At 34.0% G+C, this 20,005-nt stretch overlaps 3 protein-coding genes across 4 annotated transcripts in view; all 3 read left to right on the top strand.

The window, feature by feature from the left end:
* The window catches only part of LOC126727829 (protein NRT1/ PTR FAMILY 8.2-like), an 80,418-nt gene that overhangs the window by 31,211 nt on the left and 29,202 nt on the right, over nt 1–20,005 (top strand). The window contains exon 1 of one of the 2 annotated variants that reach the window (XM_050433754.1): nt 12,118–12,265. The exons of the other annotated variant lie outside the window; for it this stretch is intronic. The gene's annotated coding sequence lies outside the window, so the exon portion shown is untranslated. Of the gene's footprint in view, nt 1–12,117; nt 12,266–20,005 lie in introns of those variants that run through there. 2 annotated transcript variants of the gene reach the window in all.
* On the top strand, nt 12,127–17,439 carry LOC126727878 (protein NRT1/ PTR FAMILY 8.2-like). Its single transcript, XM_050433781.1, has 6 exons — nt 12,127–12,265; nt 13,414–13,616; nt 13,708–13,925; nt 14,451–14,824; nt 15,651–15,860; nt 16,398–17,439. Exons 2-6 carry the CDS (start codon nt 13,508–13,510, stop codon nt 17,230–17,232), a joined length of 1,746 nt encoding a protein of 581 aa, XP_050289738.1. The 5' UTR covers nt 12,127–12,265; nt 13,414–13,507; the 3' UTR covers nt 17,233–17,439.
* LOC126727848 (protein NRT1/ PTR FAMILY 8.2-like) overlaps nt 12,127–20,005 on the top strand; it is a 57,008-nt gene continuing 49,129 nt past the window's right edge. The window contains exon 1 of the mRNA XM_050433760.1: nt 12,127–12,265. The gene's annotated coding sequence lies outside the window, so the exon portion shown is untranslated. The remainder of the gene's footprint in view (nt 12,266–20,005) is intronic.

Raw genomic sequence — 20,005 nt, forward strand, 5'->3', positions numbered from 1 at the left:
AAAGAATGTCTAATTGGACATACAAATGCCCCAGGAACATGGGGGCTAGCGGCAGGCTCACCCTAGCAGATATTTTAATAGCCAAATGAAAGTACAAAGGCTTTATGGCGTAGTGGGGGTGGGACCCAAAAACAAATTTGCAAAGCCAAAATTCAATAAAAGTCGTGCGGCGAGCAGCAACAGAAAACTTAGAAGAAGAACTAACCCAGTATGACAACTTGGCGTTTCCGACCATCCTTTTCCTCAATTCGGCCTCAATGGCCTCTTCCTCTGGAGAAAACTCTAGAGTGGCAGGATTGGCATCACCAAGAATAGGCAGGAGCAACTGATTGGCCACATCTTCAAGGGTAACGGTAAGTTTGCCGCACGAGAAAAAGAAGGTGTGGGTGGTGGTACACCATCGTCGAACCAAATGTCGGAGGTTGTAGAGGTCCCGAAAATTCGACAGGTAGCAAGATGAGACAATAGCCTTCAAGACGCCGGCTCGTTGCAACAACCCCATAAAGCTCGTATCGGAAAGCTCACTGTCAACCCATTCTCTCCAACCCAAGGCAGTGCCGAACCCAAATTCGAAATGAATGGGTACAGGAAGCGAGATGCCTTGGAGAATGGCCAAATCGGGGATTGAAGATGCTAACGGAGCCCAAGAGACGTCGGGGTTTCACCAGACAAGGGCAAGCCATACACAACCCGGTGGCAGCGGCGCATAGTCACCAAGAACTTTTGGAAAGTGAGGGTGGACTTCATACCACGGGTCAATCAAAGGAGCGCATTCACTGTTAGGGTCGCGCTGCGTCTCTTCCTCAGCGGACTGCTCCGACTCGGAATGTTCCATCTCCTCGCCTACATCAGGAACGACGAGAGAGTCGGAAGCGATTGCCTTCCCTTTGCGGTGGGAAGAGCCTTGGCTTTTCACCGGCGACATGGTTAGAGGTTTTAGTCGGAGAAGATGGGTACGGATGTTTGAAGGGGAAAAGATGGTGAAGAGTAAGAGACGGAAAGTATATGTTCTTGGAAAAGAAGGAGTTTGTGTTTAAAGTGCAGAAGGATTCTTCCTTAAATACCCAAGTCATTAATAACGGCACGAAGGAAGGTGACAGGTCAGCCATCAGAATGGGATGAAATTAATGAAGCGGCGGCTATGCTTAAAGAATAACTACCAAACTGGGAAATTTGAAAAGACAACCCTGTTCGCAGCAGGAAGGAAAAAAAAAATATATATATATATATATATATATAAATATATATATATATATATATATAAGAAAGGGTCCACAACTTAAACAAGACCCGCGAAAAAAAAAAAAGAGAAGAGAGAAGGGCATAGATGTCTTTTCATTCACATATGAATCGCAGGAACGTTTCATATGTTCAGGGGGTTAAATGTTGAGGGCCATTTGTGAGAAAGAAAGCCCAATAACAAGGGCAACAAAGAATTGACAAAGTAGACAGCAAAACCATTAGGCCCAAGCGACAGGAATAATGGATTACAGGCCCAAGAAATAAACAAATGGGTCTTGAAGAGGCAAGTGGGCTCAAAGAAGCCCGAAAAGAAAGAAATAGCATCCCATGGGCAGTGTATGAGGTAGAAAAGCGAGAAAGGATCGCTGCATGCCCAAGGTAATGCAAACTAAGAAAGTAAGGGGTTTATGGCAAGCCCATAAACCTCAAGGATGAGAATAAGGTTATTGGGCCAGGGAAGCCCAATGAAGTTAGTAAAAAGCTCATGGGAGTGTGGAATTAGCAAACGGGCTGAGGAAACCCAAAGAAAGCAAACAGGCCAAGGATGCCCAAAGGAAAGCCCAAAGGGACATAGGAGCCCATAAGTAAAAGCAAAACAGTGACCATGCTAAGCTACTGAGAAAAGGAATAAACAGCTGGCCCAAAAGAGGCCCGCAGGATTAAGTCATTACAACAGGAATAACAATACGACATTGCAAGAAATAAAAGAAATCAAGGAATGGGCCAAACAAATGTAAGGCCCATCATCAGATAGAGCTCAACTCTTAAATGGAGCGGGAAACAAAGAACAGCCCACATAAGAGGTCAAAAAACACGGACGGCGAGCCTCCAGACCACGACAGATGAATGGGCAGCGGGCAAGTTTTGGACACATATGGAATGAAGGCACGCGCAAGGCCCAGGCACCACCAGCCTGTACCCAGCCAATACAGAGCATGGTGAGGTCGGGGGGGGGGGGGGTCAAAGGATCAAAGGGCATGGTTTGGTGGTGGGGAGAGGGGAAAAATCTATTTTTATGGTTCCGGCTCAAGCGCTTTCGAGGGAGGTGTCCTATTAGGATGGCTTACTACCCAAAAGAGGCAAGCTAAGTTGGAACCATTAGGTGCATGCCATGAGGGATAGGGAGAGAGAAATAACCCAGACCATGGCAGGAAAGGGTGCCACGGCAAACTAGCAAACAAAATACTCTTCCTTGTCTGGCGATGGGAGGGCGACACACAGATGGCACAGTGATGGTCGGCCAATACACCCAGACCAGACAAAGGGAATTAAGGGTTAAAACAGTAAAATTGGGTCACGGCAGGCACTATAAAAGGAGGGTCTTGCCGTGAACAGGAAACAACACAGAATGGAACTTAGGGAAGGAAATAGAAAACTTAAAAGAAATAGAAAAGTAAAACATAGTGAGAAGAAAGAAAGAAATAGTGAGAGTTAGAAGGGTAGGCATGCGCCGGTAGATTAATCCCTTCTCTCCCTCATGAAATCCGGCCCTCTGTAGGAAAAAGCTCGAAAACACCTACGCAGAAAACCACTCAAGCTCGTTTCCCTCAGAGCTGTTAACCTCTACGACAGGATTCATTCCTGAGAGATTGATTACTTTAAGGAGGGACGTTCTCCCCTTTGTGGTTCTGCTCCTGCAGATTGAATTTCCAGTCGAATTCCTCTAGTATTCTGATTGACCCATGATTATAAACGTTTGATGTTTCTCTGTCATTTCTTTTTTCTTTCTCTTCCGTAAAAAGAAAACAAATAGCATTGTTATTGTAATTGATGTTAAGGGCTATTTGGTCATTTCCCCATTTAAGTGACTAGATATTTTCTGTTTATTCTATTATTATTATCTCTGCCTGCCACAATTTGTCTAAAACAGTTCCACCTGCCGTGAACACGTTCCTGGCAGACTTAGCCTAGTTTGCGCACAAGCCAGACCAATTTAAGCTGAAGCTAGGCCGATCCCGACTCTCTTATCCAGAAAACTTGGGCTTAGTGCAGTAGGAGGCAGCCCAATACCACTAGCACAACCCACCTCCTTACAAAAATTAACGTAATTATTGAGTTTTCAAACTACATCTATCCAAGAGTTAGGCCCTTTTGGATATACACCACTGTAAGTTTAAAAAAAAAAAAAACCATATATCATACTCATCTACTCTATAAATTTAATATTTTAGAAGGGTAATGATTTATTGCAAATTAAGTTGCAGCAATTCTTGCAAAAATGTACATGTGTCAATAACTTAGATAGACAGTTATCCAACCTTATATTTAAATAAAAACTTCCATGTCAAGATTGAATTTTTCACCAAATGGCTACTTAACACGTGCATTTTGCAAGAATTGCTACAACTTAGTTTGCAGCAAATTCTTGCTCTATTTAGAATACACAACAAATATGACGTATATTTAGCATATTGACCAAGTGCAAGTTTAAGTTTAGACTCAATTATATAAAACAAGTCCTCATAAAAATAATAGAATAAAAAAAAAAAAAACTCTATTAAACAAGTTGAGCTCAAACATAATATAATGAATTTGTGAACAAGCTTGTAATAAGCCTATTAGGTTCAAAGTTATAACTTGGTAAACTATGATGAAAACATGTATCATGTGTCATGTAAGTGTTTTGAAGTCTAGATTTATGAAGGGGTAAAAACATTTACTTGTACTTGTAGTGTTTATTATATATGAGAAAACAATAAGTTAATTAAATAACTTGTTAACAAGTTCGAGTTTATTTAAAAAGAAAATGAACCAAATTTGAAAATATAATTTAATTTGATGATGAACTCAAGTTTGGCTTGTGACCAAATTGAAATAAAATGAATAATCCTAAACATGTAATACTTGGCTTGAGTTGGCTTATTTATAATCCTACGAGGATGTGGTAAAAATTAAATGTTAAAACAAATATTTATATTAGGTTTGTTTTGGTGGAAAATAAAATTTTTTTTGGAAGAAAAAATTATTAGTATTATTCTAGTTTGTAGCATGAATCATGAATGAAACTAATTTTCCGATTTAAATCCAATTTATACGTAAGTGACCAAAAGTGTCATTATCATGCAATGACGCACAAAGAATTTAGTTAGCATTATTTTCTCAACAAAATAAATAAATTTAGTTAGCGTTATTGGTTCCTAGTTCTTACGATGTCAATTGCATGCAACAATCAAATGGGTGAGAGTTGGTGGGCTGGAACAAAAATATCCAAATGATTTTGGAATTTCAAGACACTAATAGCATCTAGTTTGTAGATTCGTTTGTTCCTCTAAGTAATCCTTTAGAAATGTGTTCTTGCCTTTTTGGAGCCTTGAGTCGAGCTGTGCTAAAAATGTCAAAAGAAAGCCCTTTATATTTTTGGAAATAAGTAAACGAGTTCAAATTACAAATATCTGCATTACAAAAAATATCATTATCACTAAACTATCACTTGAATTTTAAGACAACGCCATCTTGATACTAGTATTTACAAAATAGTGGACCTTTTTCTGATCCAAATTTAACAGACCCTGTTAATGAATAGGTCATTTTATATTTGATAAACATATCATATAAGTTGTGGCTTCGATTTTGAGAGTTTTAAACCACGCTTTGATTATCATTTTCATATGATTGTTTTCTAAAAGATTAGAATCATACATTTACATCTTTCCAACATCATTATATGGCTCAACCCAATACGTACTACAATGTTACGTCTTTCCAACAGGATTATAGGGCCCATCCCAAAGAGTCAAAAACATAAGTACAATCCTACATCTTTCCAAAAACAGCATTATATGGCCCAACCCAAAAAACATACTCCCCACAGGCTCACAACACCCATTATTGGCTTCTTCACTTTTCTTCCTTTCGAAAATAATTTGATAAAGATATTTACCTTGGCCAAAAGTTTCCAAAGGCAAAATGGCAAAAAAAGTTTAAAGATTCAGCTGAAAAGTCAGTTCGAGGAATTGCAATTTATATGTAGCAATGAACTTGAGGAACTACAATGGGATACGGATCATTTTTTTTTTTTTAATTATAATTTTAGAGCTATTAATGTCATGGTTTGTGACCTTGTGTAATCTTCGAGTTTTGGAGCTTGTTTGGTTAGGGTGTTTGAATAACAATTTTCAGTATTTAAACACTAAAAACTATGGGCCTAAAAAAAAAAAAAACACGTTTGGTAAGAATATTTTTTATTAGAGTGTTTGAGTTATATTGCTCATTTTAGGATGTTTAAATACTAAATTTAGAAAATTCATCCTACCAGTTTTCAATTTTCAAAAAGTTGCTTTTTAATGGCATTTTTGTAAATATGTTGAAAATCATGGGGCCCACTTGATTAAACAAAACATAAACTGACTTCTCTCTTCTCAAATATAAAAAATATTAAATTGTACTGTGCTTATCAGCTTTTTAAACATAAAACATACACATACCAAACACACAATTATGTTTTTTCACATACTGAAACATGTTATTTGAAACATAGCACCAAACACATTTTTTGTTTTATGAATACTAAAAACACGTGTGTCTATAATACTTTTTAAACCTCAGCTTTCACACCATTTTAAACAACTCTACTAAAATGTTCAACCAAACTAGCCTTGGATTCTCAAAAATGGGCTTTACCTAGCCACTCAAATAGGGTTATGTAACTCACAAGTCGAAATAGATACTTTTGAGTTTTTGTTTTATTGGTTTTCATTATTACAAATCAATAGTTATATATATATATATATATATATATAGGAATTACAATTCAATGGTTGGCAAAAGAGAGAATTTAAATCTCGGATATTTCCATTAAAAATATTAAAAAGTGTCTTGTTGAATTTCAAGACTAGTCATTTTAAAGTTGGTCAACCCAATCAATAATTCTGTCTCTCTTCTACCCCCCACCCAAAAAAAAAAAAAACTCTCAATTCTCCCACTCATGGAATGTTCAAATAAACAATTGTTTTTTTTATTGCTGGCATTTGTTAAACAACTTCCCTCATAGTAGTATTGAGCATGTGTTTAGGAGCTTATTAAAAAATTTGATGCTCTTGTTAATTAAAGGGGTTGTGATTTTGTTGTTTTTAATTTCCCCCTCCAAAAGCAGAGACCTTGTTGTATTTTTTGGATTTGTCTAATTTGTACTACCATGCTTAATGCAGTTTTTATTATAATATCCTACATTTATCTTTAAAAAAACTACATAGAATTATTATAAAATTAATGTGATTATTGACTTTTTGAACTACATAAATCACACTCATATATTCCATAAATTTAATATTTATAATACACAACCCGTATATTTAGCATATTGGTCAAATGTAAGTCTAAATTTAGACTTAAGTAACTAAACTATTATTCAAGTTCTTATAAAAATTAAATTAAAATTAAAAAAAAAAAAAGTTAAACAAGTCGGGCTCAAACAAAATATAATGTGTCTGTGAACAAGCTAGTTCATAACAAGTCTATTAGATCCAAAGTTATAACTTAGCAAATTGTGGTCAAAACACGTGTCATTAAGTGTTTTGATGTCTAGATTTATGAAGGCAGGGACGGAGAGAGACTTGGACTAGGGGGGGCCATTGCCCCCCCCCCCCCCCCCTATTTTTTTTTAATTAATATATACATAGTCACCATTTTTTGCAATTTTGTTCTATAAAGTCACACTTTACCCCCTTAATATTATCATTGATTCTTTTAGGAGTACTACTCTAGCCACAAAATTTTCTATAACATTTTTACAAACTGTTGTGGTAGTAAACTTTTATTGATTTGCATCTAGGCTCATCACTTACATCGCATTTTTACTTATTAATAACCACTCACCACATTAATAATTTGTAAAAAAAAGTTTGTAATTCTAGTAGTTTCCTCCTTTTAAAGGTCAAATCTAAAATCTAAAGAAAAATAAACAAGCCCAAAAAAATTATTCAACAACAAAAATTACCAATAGTAAAGCTAAAAACAATTAAACTCAATCAACCAATTTTATCTAAAACAAACAACTTGACCCTTAAAAAATTTTAAACAAAATAATTTTGTCCATACCTGGATGCACACATAAAAAACACTCAAAAAAAAAAAAAAAAACTCATTAACTGTTAAGTAATTGAGCCGAAAGCTAGAGCCACCGCACACAACTAACAATAACATTGACCCCCCTAATTTCAAGTTCTGGCTCCGTCCCTGTATGAAGTGGTAAAAAAATTTACTCGTAGTGTTTATTATATACGAGAAAAGAATAAGTTAATCAAGTAGCTTTTGAACAAGCTTGAGTTTATTTGATAAGAAAATGAACCAAATTTGAAAATATAATCAAATTTGGTGATAAACTCAAACTCCTCTTGTGTCCAAATTAAAATTAAATGAACAATCCTATGAAGATGTGGTAAAGATTAAATGTTAAAAAAATATATATATTAACATTCTGTTTGTTTTGATGAAAAATATTTATTTTTCAAATATTTTTGTATTTCTTGAAGTTTGGTAAGAAGGAAAATATTGATCAATAGAAATATTTTTCAATGTCAATGAAAAAATAACCCAACAAATAGGCAATAAAAATGTTTTTTTTTTATTATTATTTAAAATTCCCTTTAACTCTTACCCTCTCCATTCTTTTATGCAACCAACATCGTTACTACCACCACCACCACAACCACCGCTACTATCCTTTTCACCGCTGCCTCCATCACTATTGCCTTTGTCACCACCTTCACCATGAAATATTAATGATTTTTCGTGAGAACCAAACAACATAAAATAGTTTTGAGATTATTTTATGATTTATGATCAAGTGCAAACAGATTAGTATTTTTTAGAACATATTTTCCACTAAAAAAACATTTTTCTTAGTAAAACATTTTCTATTGAAACAAAAGAAACATGGTATAAATTGAAAGAATAAAGAAAGCAAGAAAAAATATGAGGGGAGAGGATGGGGCTGTTTGGGATTGGATCATATTGAAGATTAGTGATACTAGTTAATAGATGCTTTTTCAAAGGAGATATAATAGAGTGGCGCTTTCAAAGAGACCGAAAGTGGAGGATTCATCCGATTCAAGCAAAAAATTTATTTACTCGAAAGTCTTAAGACATATGAGAAAATATCTCATATAACGTGTCTCAGATCTAGCCCATCAACTCAACAGTTTATAGCAGTTCAAGGATCATCTTCTATTATGATTCCCGTATTCAACACTACAAAAAATTACAATAATTCATAATATTCTTAAATTAGCATATCAACTTACACAGATGTGACATGTTAATTTAAGATCTTTATGAAATTATTGTGACTTTTTATTGCGTGCACAGCATCATTATGTGTTCAATTAGGCTGAGGTGAGGCCTGGAATAATGCCAATAATTTGCAGAGTTGGCCAGTTGGCACTTTGACAGGAGAGAAATTGAGGAAGAGAGACAAGCTCTCTTGGCTTTTCCTGTTTAACATTTTGCTAAGCTAAGCCTATTGTTTAAGAATTTAGACACGGCAAGGCAGGCAAACCGTGTAAGAATAGTAATACAATAATACAGTGCGTTAGTCTAAAGGAATAGCCCCCCTCTTCTTGTGCGGCTATTTTGTCGTTTAATCATTTTGGTTTTAGAATTCAACGCACAACAACACTGGGCCTTTTCTTTCACGCTTACACATTGACATTACTAGTCGGAAACCCGTGCAACGCACAGGAACTTACCTATTTATAATAGACTAAAATAATTTTATAAAATTTTAAATTGATTATGAAACTATACTATTGCGTGAATTGCTCATATCTTTTTGAGTTACAATTTGATGAATAAGCCAAATTTAGATATTGAAAAAAAATAACTAAAAAGTTCTGATGTTAAAACGTTTGAAAGGGGAAAAAAAAGCAGAAAATTTACTGGCACTGCCTAGAAATTATTGAAACAAAACAAAATATATATGACTACCAAATAGAGAAATATAAGAGAAAGATAGGTTACTTTCAAGAGAATAATCCATAGTTATAACAGTTGAAATTTGCTAAACTGTTTCAAATATTGCAAAAAATTGAACCCAAAAATTTAGATGGTCAAACTTTCAAAAGACAATAAAATTAAAAATCAAAACATTCAGAACCTACAAATTATAAAAACAAAACAAAAAAAAAAGTCATTATTGCGAGACAATTTCAGTAAGGATGGAAAGCTTTTCTAAGTTTTTTTTATCCAATTCTTCCTAATTGATGAAAATTTTGGTTCAAACTTTGTCGAACACTTTGAAGGTGCAAATAATATAGGCTTCCAACATAATCTTTAATTAATAAACAAAGAAGCATGACACCATAAGAGAAAACATAAGATAACATATAGGGCATATATCTTACTCTACAGCTGTGAGAAAATATCCACACAAAAGGAATTGAAAACTTGTTCATATGTTTCCATAAGGTAAAGCTTAAGGTTATAGAATCTAAAATAATATAGAATATAGCATCTTTGAACCACACAAAAAGTTAGCAAACTTACTACAATACTTGTCTATATATATATATATATATATTATATTGTAAAGTACTACTCCATACAAAACAAAAGCAAAAAAAACTAATTCACAAAAAAGAGAAAAAGCAATAGCAAGCGTACCAAAGAAATTGAAGTTTAGGGTTTTCTCTCTTAGTAGAAACGGACAGAGGAGATTGCTTTAGAGTTTTCAAAGATTTTGTCTCTTATATATATATATATATATATATATATATATAAAAGACTCCTGTTAGAACTCTCTCATTATTTACTTTTAAAAATTAAAATTTTTTTAAATTAAAATGATGATGTGGAAAATTGTGGGAGTTTCAAAAGTTTCGATTTTATATATATATATATATATATAGATATATATAGATTATATAACAATCAATAATGTCCACTCTCAAAGCTTATGGGGGTCCCTCCAAAAGAAGATGTTCACACTGAATCAGTGACATTTTTTTAGGCATTGTTGAATCTTAAAGCGGCCTCATATCACATGATGACATATCTTTAGCATAAAAGAAAAAGTATGGTAGAATCTAATAAATTAATGTCCCTACTTTTATATTAACTCTTCAAGTAATCAAGTTCAAACTTCAAACCCTCGGTAGTCAACCATATTTAGTTCTTAACCAACAAAAACAAAACAAAAAGGGAATCTTAATTTGTGGTATGTATGGTAATGACTAGAGAATTACACTATACAGTATACACACAAGACTGCTTGTTTATAATATATATGACTCTTCTTTAACAAAAAATAATAACCTGAAAGAATCCAAAAAAATTTTAATTATAGTATTAGTTGATGCCAATGTATAGGAACTATACTACCAGAATTGGTGAACCCAACGTCACGGAGAAATAAGCATATAATGATATTATTATTATTATTATTATTATAAATGAGTGACAGCGTAGTTCATGAAATTATTATACAATGGATCTACAAATTACTATTAATAAATTCGATTTATTATAAAAGAAACTGTTCGAATCTTGCTGGTAGGCACACATGCAGAGCTGGAGGACTTTCTTGTACTCAACCTCCCTAGTTGTCCATTCCGTGCAAAGCCTCCTCACTTTTTCCAATTAAAGCTTCAATTAGAACAGATTTCATAAAAGGCCTTGAAAGTTAAAACTTCTTGTTTATTTGTGCAGTGTGTTGGATGAACATTAACATTGCATAAGGTGAATAAGGTAAAGAATTATATTCATCCATTTAATGTTATGGTTCTGTCTCACTCTCAGTCAAAGTAAATAAAAAACTAAAAATAGCTTTCCCTTCTAGCTTGTGTGTATGTAAAAACTAAAAACATTGCCTTGCCAAACTTGGTTTCCTTATTCCGACTTTTCAACTTTCAATTCTTTAATTTTTTTTTTATGATTACTTCTTTTTTGCTGAGTTTTTTTTTTATGATTACTTTCAACTCTTAACTTGCTGCCTTTACTTTCGGCACGGCTCCTTGCATTTGGTAACTGATCTAGTTCACAATGGAGCCCTTCGCTTTGCTATGTATTGCCAGGAACAACTCTTTTCACAACTTGTTAAGTTGGAAATTTATTGTTGACACATCACTTACGCGGGTCTAATATTGACACAATTTTTATCATATACCAATCATAATTGATCATCTTGTCGGTAATTACAAATTTTATTTTGGCTTATTGTTGCTTATACTATGAAGATATATATATATATATATATATATATATTTATTTATTTATTTATATTTTTGAGAAACAGACACACACACAAGAAAAAGGGAAAGAGGTTCTAACAGAAAGGCACACCACAATTTCACTCAAAAGTGCCCCCTTTCCACACCCACCTAAAGCACTTAGTGATGATGGGTTATGATAACACCCTATCCATCCTTATTTGTATGAGTAGTGACGATGAGTTGATGACACCCCTATCCTCATTTTTCTAATCAAGACTCAAGAGTGAACACTGAAGAGCAGCAAATAAACCGGTCGTCCATCTGCAATTAGATTTCTTTTGGGCAGTAATGAGAGACTAGATATTAGCAATTAGCCCCACTCTCTTACGCAAAATTATTAAGTACTTCGAGAGTACAATAAATGCGTACTCCTCTTTCCTCATACATGAATTGTGGATCTAATAATAAATTTAATTAGTGAAACTCACAATTATATGAATGAGAGAGTATACATTTTATGGCACTCTGAGGGTATCCATTAATTACCCATCTCTTACAGCTTTTGCACTCATACAAGCCGTTAGTGAGCCCATGGTCATGCTGACTTAAACTAGCCGCCAAGACACACCAAACCAAACCGACGTCTAAAACTCCACGTAATCTTTCTAATAGTCATAAGATTCAAAGCAAAGCGACGTAATCTTTCTAATACTAATGGTATATACTACTTTTCATATCATGGGTTTTGACCATTAGAGAGTAGCTATTACAGTCCAGATTCCATATCTTGTGGCTCTGACTACAGAGTCTGTGGTGTGTATAAGAGGCATCTACTGCTTTTCTTTCTGGGTACATAGGATGAACTGTGAAAGTACCAGGTTTGATGCTTTGCCCCACATCCCAGTTTTTTCATATCCTTTTATTAATGAGTGAGTTTTGTCTTTTGAGTGGAAGGAGGAGATTTGAATTAGTAAATGGTAATCTTTGGTTTCATGAATTGGTACATATCATTCATTCAAGAAAAAGCCAAATGTATAATTTCTGTGTCTAGTTTGTGATTTTCTTACGGTAGTTTCCAATCCCATCTACAGTTTATCTCATTGCTTTTACGTACTGTAAATATATATATTAGACTGTGTGTAGCCTAAGATCCATCTTGACAATTGATTGGGGCTTCTTGATAATTCCCAAAGGAAGCAGAGAATATTCTGAACTAAATTCTAAAAACTTCTAAACTTTCTTTCCTATACTTCTGTCCTCCTGTTCATCTGTGTGACTATGAATCAGGATGATATTGGCTTTTCACTGTGCCAATTGCCAGCAGTTAATTTGCAAAGCTACTTAGAATAGGCTCCATTTGAATTGGATTTATTTTAGGACAAGTTTGGAGAGAAACCTTTTAAACTCTCATTATATATATCTTTTTTCTTCTTATTGGATGTGAATTTTGAAAAATGTACAACTAGATTGCATTTTCTTATTAATATTCTTCACCCTTGCAAAATTTCAAGAAGAACGATCAATGAATTGATAGCTATGCCATCAATCAAATATTTAAATTTCAAACTTTTATAGTCATAAATTACACATAAAAAATTCATTTATGGATCAAATAATAATTAGCATTTAATTTGAATGAAATTTGACATACATGTTAATAACATAAAAAATTTGCAACCTAACAATTATATTTTCAAAATATATAAATATGTTAATTTTTTAGTGGGTGTTTTAAGGGTTTCTTTTTAAATTAGTTTGGAGAGAAACTTTATCCTTTATTTTATAGTTCATATTAGATATATTACAAAACTAAAGGGATATCTAGTGCCACATCATTTCAAGTATTAAATGACATGACAGTATACACTGTTAGATCTAAATACAAAAGTCTGAACCATGAAATCGACTCCGTAGGATATTTGTTCCAATTATGCCAGACTCCGTAGGATATTTGTTCCAATTATGCAACAAGTCTGGTATGCCATAATAATTATTCTAATTAATGTACTTTGTGGTTCTTATTTAGTGTACTATTAGCTCAACCTCAAGTTCTGAGTTGATTGGCTTTTGAGTAAATCCCCTAAAAAGAGTGAGCAAACACAAGAAGTTTCTGAAAAACCATGGGAGAAGATGATGAAAAGTACACGAAAGATGGGACCGTAGATCACCATGGAAATCCAGCTGATAGAAGCAAAACTGGAACCTGGAAGGCCTGTCCCTTTATTCTTGGTATATATTTTACAATCCATCTTCTTATACTACTAGTAAATCTAGTTATGCTTTGGATAAGATGCTCTTCAGTTTAAACTTTCATCAACAGGAAATGAATGTTGCGAAAGATTGGCATACAACGGGATGAGCGCCAACCTGGTGCTTTACTTTAAGAATCAACTACATCAGCACAGTGCTACTGCTTCTAAAAATGTCTCGAATTGGGGTGGAACATGCTACATCACCCCATTGATCGGCGCATTCATTGCTGATTCCTACCTTGGAAGATATTGGACTATTGCCATTTTCTCCATTATCTATGTTTTCGTAAGTCTGGTTCGCTTGAAACTTAAGCTTTGCAGCCTATATGTGTATTTAAGAGTCATCATGGTGAAGTGCATACTGAGTTCAACACTGCATTCATTATGGGGTATCTAAAATTAGGAATGATTTCTGCTTTCGGTGTTACTTGATAGACAAGTTTGAAATTACACTTCATCAGGAAACATATCCTAATTGCTAGGGAAAAAGTACAAAGATAAATAAATCTTTTCTTCCCCTATTTCAGTTCCAATATCCCTTTTTTCAAATAGATTCATTTTATGGTTCAAATTAATATTACAAATCTATAGATTTATATATGCCTCGTCATTTAAAATTTTAATTGATGACGCTGCATGTACACTGTTTCATTTGAAATTGAGAGGATTCTATTCCTCTTTTATCAACTCTACCCAGGCTTACAATCATATATAATTCAGATTCTCAAAAAAATTGACCCAAGTTTTCAGAGCATTTTATCTTCGAGTTTCTTGCTCATTAAATGATGAAATCGTTTTCAATTTTACCTAGGGGATGACACTTTTGACACTGTCAGCATCAGTCCCCGGCCTAAAGCCAACGTGTTCTGGAAAAGAAGATTGCCATGCAACAGTTACACAAAGTGCAGTGTGTTTTCTAGCACTTTACGTGATTGCACTTGGCACTGGTGGGATTAAACCTTGCGTCTCATCATATGGAGCTGATCAATTTGATGATTCCAATGAGGATGAGAAGAAACACAAATCGTCTTTCTTCAATTGGTTCTATTTTTCAATCAATGTTGGTGCTCTCATTGCTTCTTCCTTGTTGGTCTGGATACAAGACAATGTAGGTTGGGGATGGGGCTTTGGCATCCCAGCAGTGACCATGGCAATTGCTGTAGTGAGCTTCTTTTCAGGTACAAGGTTGTATACAGGGCCGGCTCAAGGCCTAGGCAAGTTAGGCCTAGGCCTAAGGCCCCACCAAAAAACAATAATTTTTTTAGAAAAAAAGGCCCTACTTTTCATAGTTAAAAGCCCAAATTTTTATAAAACTAAATATATATTTTCTAAAGGTTGTACATTTTTTTTATTAGTGATGTTAAGGATAATACAAATTTTACTATTGACTTACAAATTGTTATGTTATTAATTACAAAAAAGTGATATAAACATTCATTAGTTAAATTGATAAAGTTCATCAATGAGAGACAACGTCACATTATATTTTGAACATTTTATAGTGTTTTTAATTAAAGTTTTTTTTTTTTTTCATTTCTATTAAGACTCAAATTACGAGACTAATAAAAATTTAACTCAATTGAAACCCTAAAATATTTCAAAAAGATGTTGCAAATATGTTAAATTATCAATTATAGATTAATCTCCCTTGATAGTTTGAGACTTTGATTTTTGTAAACTAATATCCTACAAAGTCACACACCAAATAATATATCTCTCTCTCTTAAAATCAAAATATAAAATTAAAAATTAGATTACAACTTTATTTAACTATGCATCATCTTATATCCAAAATAAAGTATCTTTTTCAATCGCAATATATTTTTATTTCTTTTTATTAATATTTATAATTCAACTATGATATTCAATTCTTTATATGAAATTAACATTAGTCTAGTTGGTATTATTTATGTATTTAATGTATTAAATTAACCTTAATTTGATTAGTATTAAATAATTTTGTTTAATTAATATTTACATATTAAAGGCCCGCATAAATTTTTCGCCTTAGGCCCCACATTATGTTGGGCCGCCCCTGGTTGTATAGGAACCAGAAACCTGGGGGTAGCGCTCTGACACGAATGTGTCAGGTGGTGGTAGCATCCATTAGAAAATACCGGGTTGAAGTACCTGCTGACAAGTCTGTTGTTTTGTATGAGACTGCTGATGCAGAATCTGCTATTAGAGGAAGCCGAAAGCTTGAGCGCACAAAAGATTTCAAGTAAGTTTCTAAAGTAAAAAGCTTAGCTTACCAGTGAGAGTCAATATGCAAGAAGTTCGAAATCAGTTTTCCTCACCTTCATAGCTTTGTCCTGGGGTAAGGACCTCCCATCCAACAGGGTTGGCGTACTTTAGGAGCAAAATCAGCCTGCCCCTCTAGTTTGTCGGGATTTTTCTAATCTTAATTCTTTAGCTGAATAAAGTAACATCTCTTAATGAAGAACTGTAAATTTTCATTCTCTCTTCAAAAGCAAACAGAAAGTAAGGAAAAAGAAAAGCATAGGAATCCCCCAGTTCAATGTCTAGAATGTAATCAGTTAATGCTTCAAAATTGCAACAACAATCCCATTGCTGTGAGAATCGAAACTTAAGGATTTCAAGTCCATATTACAGATCAAACTAGAATACCCCATAATGCTTGTGTGTAAATGTAAGACAGTCTTTTTTCCATTTCTTGGGTGGGTTCTGTTTTCATTTTTTATAGCATCCCCTATTTCCCTGACTTATATGAATCCTTACATAATATTGTATTCTTTAGGTTCTTTGACAAGGCAGCCGTGAAGGTACCAACAGATTACGTAAAGGTTGCAGTAGACCCATGGAGACTTTGCACAGTTACCCAAGTTGAGGAGCTGAAAGCCATTATACGATTGCTTCCTATATGGGCCACGGGTATCGTCTTTGCCACTGTCTATGGTCAGATGGGCACTTTATTTGTGTTGCAAGGCAACACCATGGATATTCACGTTGGTCCCTCTAACTTCGAGATCCCACCAGCATCTCTTTCAATATTCGACACACTTAGTGTCCTTTTTTGGGTCCCAGTCTATGATCGAATCATTGTCCCAGTTGCTAGAAAATGCACTGGTCACAAAAATGGCCTAACTCAACTCCAGAGGATGGGCACTGGCCTCATCATATCCATCTTTGTCATGGTATCTGCAGCAATTTTGGAACTTGAAAGACTTGAGACTGTTAGAAAACACAACTACTATACACTTGAGCACATTCCTATGTCCATCTTCTGGCAAGTTCCTCAGTATTTCCTCATAGGATGTGCAGAAGTTTTCACATTCATTGGGCAGTTGGAGTTTTTTTATGAGCAAGCACCTGATGCCACAAGGAGCTTGTGCTCTGCTCTCTCACTAACCACTGTGGCACTAGGGAACTACTTGAGCACTCTACTTGTAACCATTGTTACCAAAGTGAGTACTAGGCATGGGAAGCTTGGATGGATACCGGACAGTTTAAATTATGGTCATGTCGATTACTTCTTTTGGCTCTTGGCCGTGCTGAGTGTGCTGAATTTGGGAGTTTTTCTCGTCATTGCAAAATGGTACACATATAAAAAGCCATTGGGGACTCTCCAATGATGGGTTACTCTGGTGGTTGAATTGAAGCGCTTATATTGTATATATGGTCTGCTTCATTTTCTTATGCATGCAACACTATTGGAGGTCACCTTCAAACATCTCACTCTTTGTATTGTTTTTATTAGATAATATGTAAAATTGAATAAAATTGGGTGAACAAAAGAAAGTGAACTATTATCAATGTACCAGAAGAACTGTTTCTTAACACTTATTGCATCAATGATTTTCATTTTTCCTCTGAAGCCTCTAACCAACAGTCGTTTCCTTGATGACCTGTACTTTAAAATACTTTGAACTAGTAGCTCTTTTCTTGCTAAGTCCTAGCAACAAGTATCTCAATTATCACAATACAACCATTCAATTACCAATCATAATAAATCATCATCAATCAATATATTACTAAAAGCTGAAGCGTAGCGTTTAATGCTACTGTTCTCACGTTGCATCACATCAGCTGCCACGTCATTTAAAAAAAAATATATATATATATATAATTTTTCCTTCAATTTTAAAATAGTTTTTTCAATTTTCAGCCCTATAAATCCCAGCCCTATAAATGCAGCCTACTACTTATTTATTTACTCCTACTATCACCCAATAATAAATTTGTATAATTAATCCAACCCACCTCTTATTTATTTGTTCCACTATCAAGCCCGACCCAAGGCCTTTTCAATTCAGCTTAAAGGAAAAAGAAATTAAAAATATCAAACGTTCAAGTCGGTTTGGAAGAAGAAAAAAAAAAGGAAAAAAAAAAAGGGGAAGCGTTCAGGGTTTTTCTTGACCAAATAGAAACGTGAACAGAGAGAGAGTTTGAAGTATGTAACGTAGAGAGAGAGAGAAAAAAAAAGCCTAAAAAACAACAACAACAACGTTGAAGCCTTCAGGTATTGTGTGAGAAAATAGAGAGTTTGAAAGCTACCCACTTACCTTCTCTATCGTTTCTCAGTAACGGCTGCCTATCTGATTTCCTTCCTCCCTTTATTCCTTTCCACACGGTTTATAAATAGTGACAGAACCTCCCTGCTTTGGTTGAGGTATCTCTACATCTCAATTCTTTTTTTTGGGTGCAAAACTTTTATGCTCTATTTATATTAATATGAGACCCTTTTTTTTCGTTTGTTTGTGTTTATATTAGATGAGCATCCTTGGCATGCCATTGATGTGTTTGTGATATTGCCTGAATATTGTTTCAATAGTGCTATAATTTTACTGCCAAAAAACCTAATTTATTTTACCTTGGTTTATTTGGAAATATCTCATGTCTCATTTTTTTAACGTGTTGTGGCTTATTGGAAGAATGTAAGACTTTGAGGTAGTGAAGTATAAAGTGTTGGTGGCACGTTTCATCCATTCCAAGGGGATTTAAAGGTGAGTTTTCTTCTCTCTCAATTGGTTATATTCCATGACAGAGGGAAGTAGTTTGATAGTGGTATACTGGAGTTTGAGTGGTTGTTAAGAGTGGGTATGGCCGGATTTTAGGGAGTCATTGGATGTCAAGTATGTGAGTTTCTATTGTATTTTAGACTAAATACAAGTATATGGTGAATTAGGGAGAAATTTTATTAAACCGATAAAATTGAGCATGGAAGCCCAATATAGTGAAGTGAATGAAAGTTAACGCTTATGGCTTTAATTTAAATCAAGTTTTGGACTTGATTTTTTTAGGGGAAAAAAAAAAAAGAAATCTATCACCTTACACAAATATTAATAAATTTTGAATTAAGATTGTGAGTTTCTTTCATTTGAGGTCAGACTTTTGGAATTTTTAGACACCTAGGTTTGGTAAATCCAAATTTTGCTACTAAAGTTGAAATTCTTTTTTTCTTTTTCTTTTTTTCTTTTTTTCTCATTTGGAAAGGTTGGGGAGGGGGGCATTCATGTTGAGATGAATTTTCTTTGATATTTAGGTAGCTTGAATCTCAGTTGGATAATATTATTGTTTCAAGTATATTATAATAGTGCTATAATTTTACAGCCAAAAAAGCTATTTTATTTTACCTTGGTTTATTTGGAAATATCTCAGGTCTCATTTACTTATTTAAGTGCCAGGATGACACAATACACGCAACAATTCAAAAAAACAATGTTAAGAAGTTTCAGGCACAACTATGAGAAGGACAATTATATTCACTATCCAATTTTCGAGTAGATACTTACAAGGAAAAAGATAGCTATCGGCCTATAAGTAAAGACAAGGAAATAAACTTTCTACACACAACAGTTATTGTGGAGCTAAAAGAGGCTGAAATTACTATCTCTCAGCATAAATTTGACTTTGTTGATTACCGAACAATTGTGGATCGCTTTGACAATAACAAACAATTGACAGGTAGCCTAAAAAGTGTCAAATTTATTTTCAAATAATTATGTTTCAAATTACTTAATCATCTTTATTTGCTGCAAACATCATTGGAAAAATAGTTGGTGTTGGACCACTAGAAAATGCTCATGTTCAAGGATCTACAGTCCCAATGAGAAATATAGATATCATAAATCTAGAGTATGCTTTAGCATGTACATATGGATTCATTGCATAATACTACTTCAAACTCTTTATCACTTACATATTTGTTTGCCACAAATAAGAATTACTCTCTGGGGACCAACATCAAATGAAATTGAGGACAATTTTTACACCAACAATCTAGGACCCTTTGTCATAATAGTGACATCTACTATTGTGAAAACATTTAGAGGTAATAACTTCTTTTAAACATATCTTTTCTTTTACATAATTAACATATTTTTATTAAATACAGGGGAACACTAT

Source organism: Quercus robur, chromosome 1, assembly GCF_932294415.1.
Source record: "Quercus robur chromosome 1, dhQueRobu3.1, whole genome shotgun sequence".
NCBI classification, from domain to species: Eukaryota; Viridiplantae; Streptophyta; class Magnoliopsida; order Fagales; family Fagaceae; genus Quercus; species Quercus robur.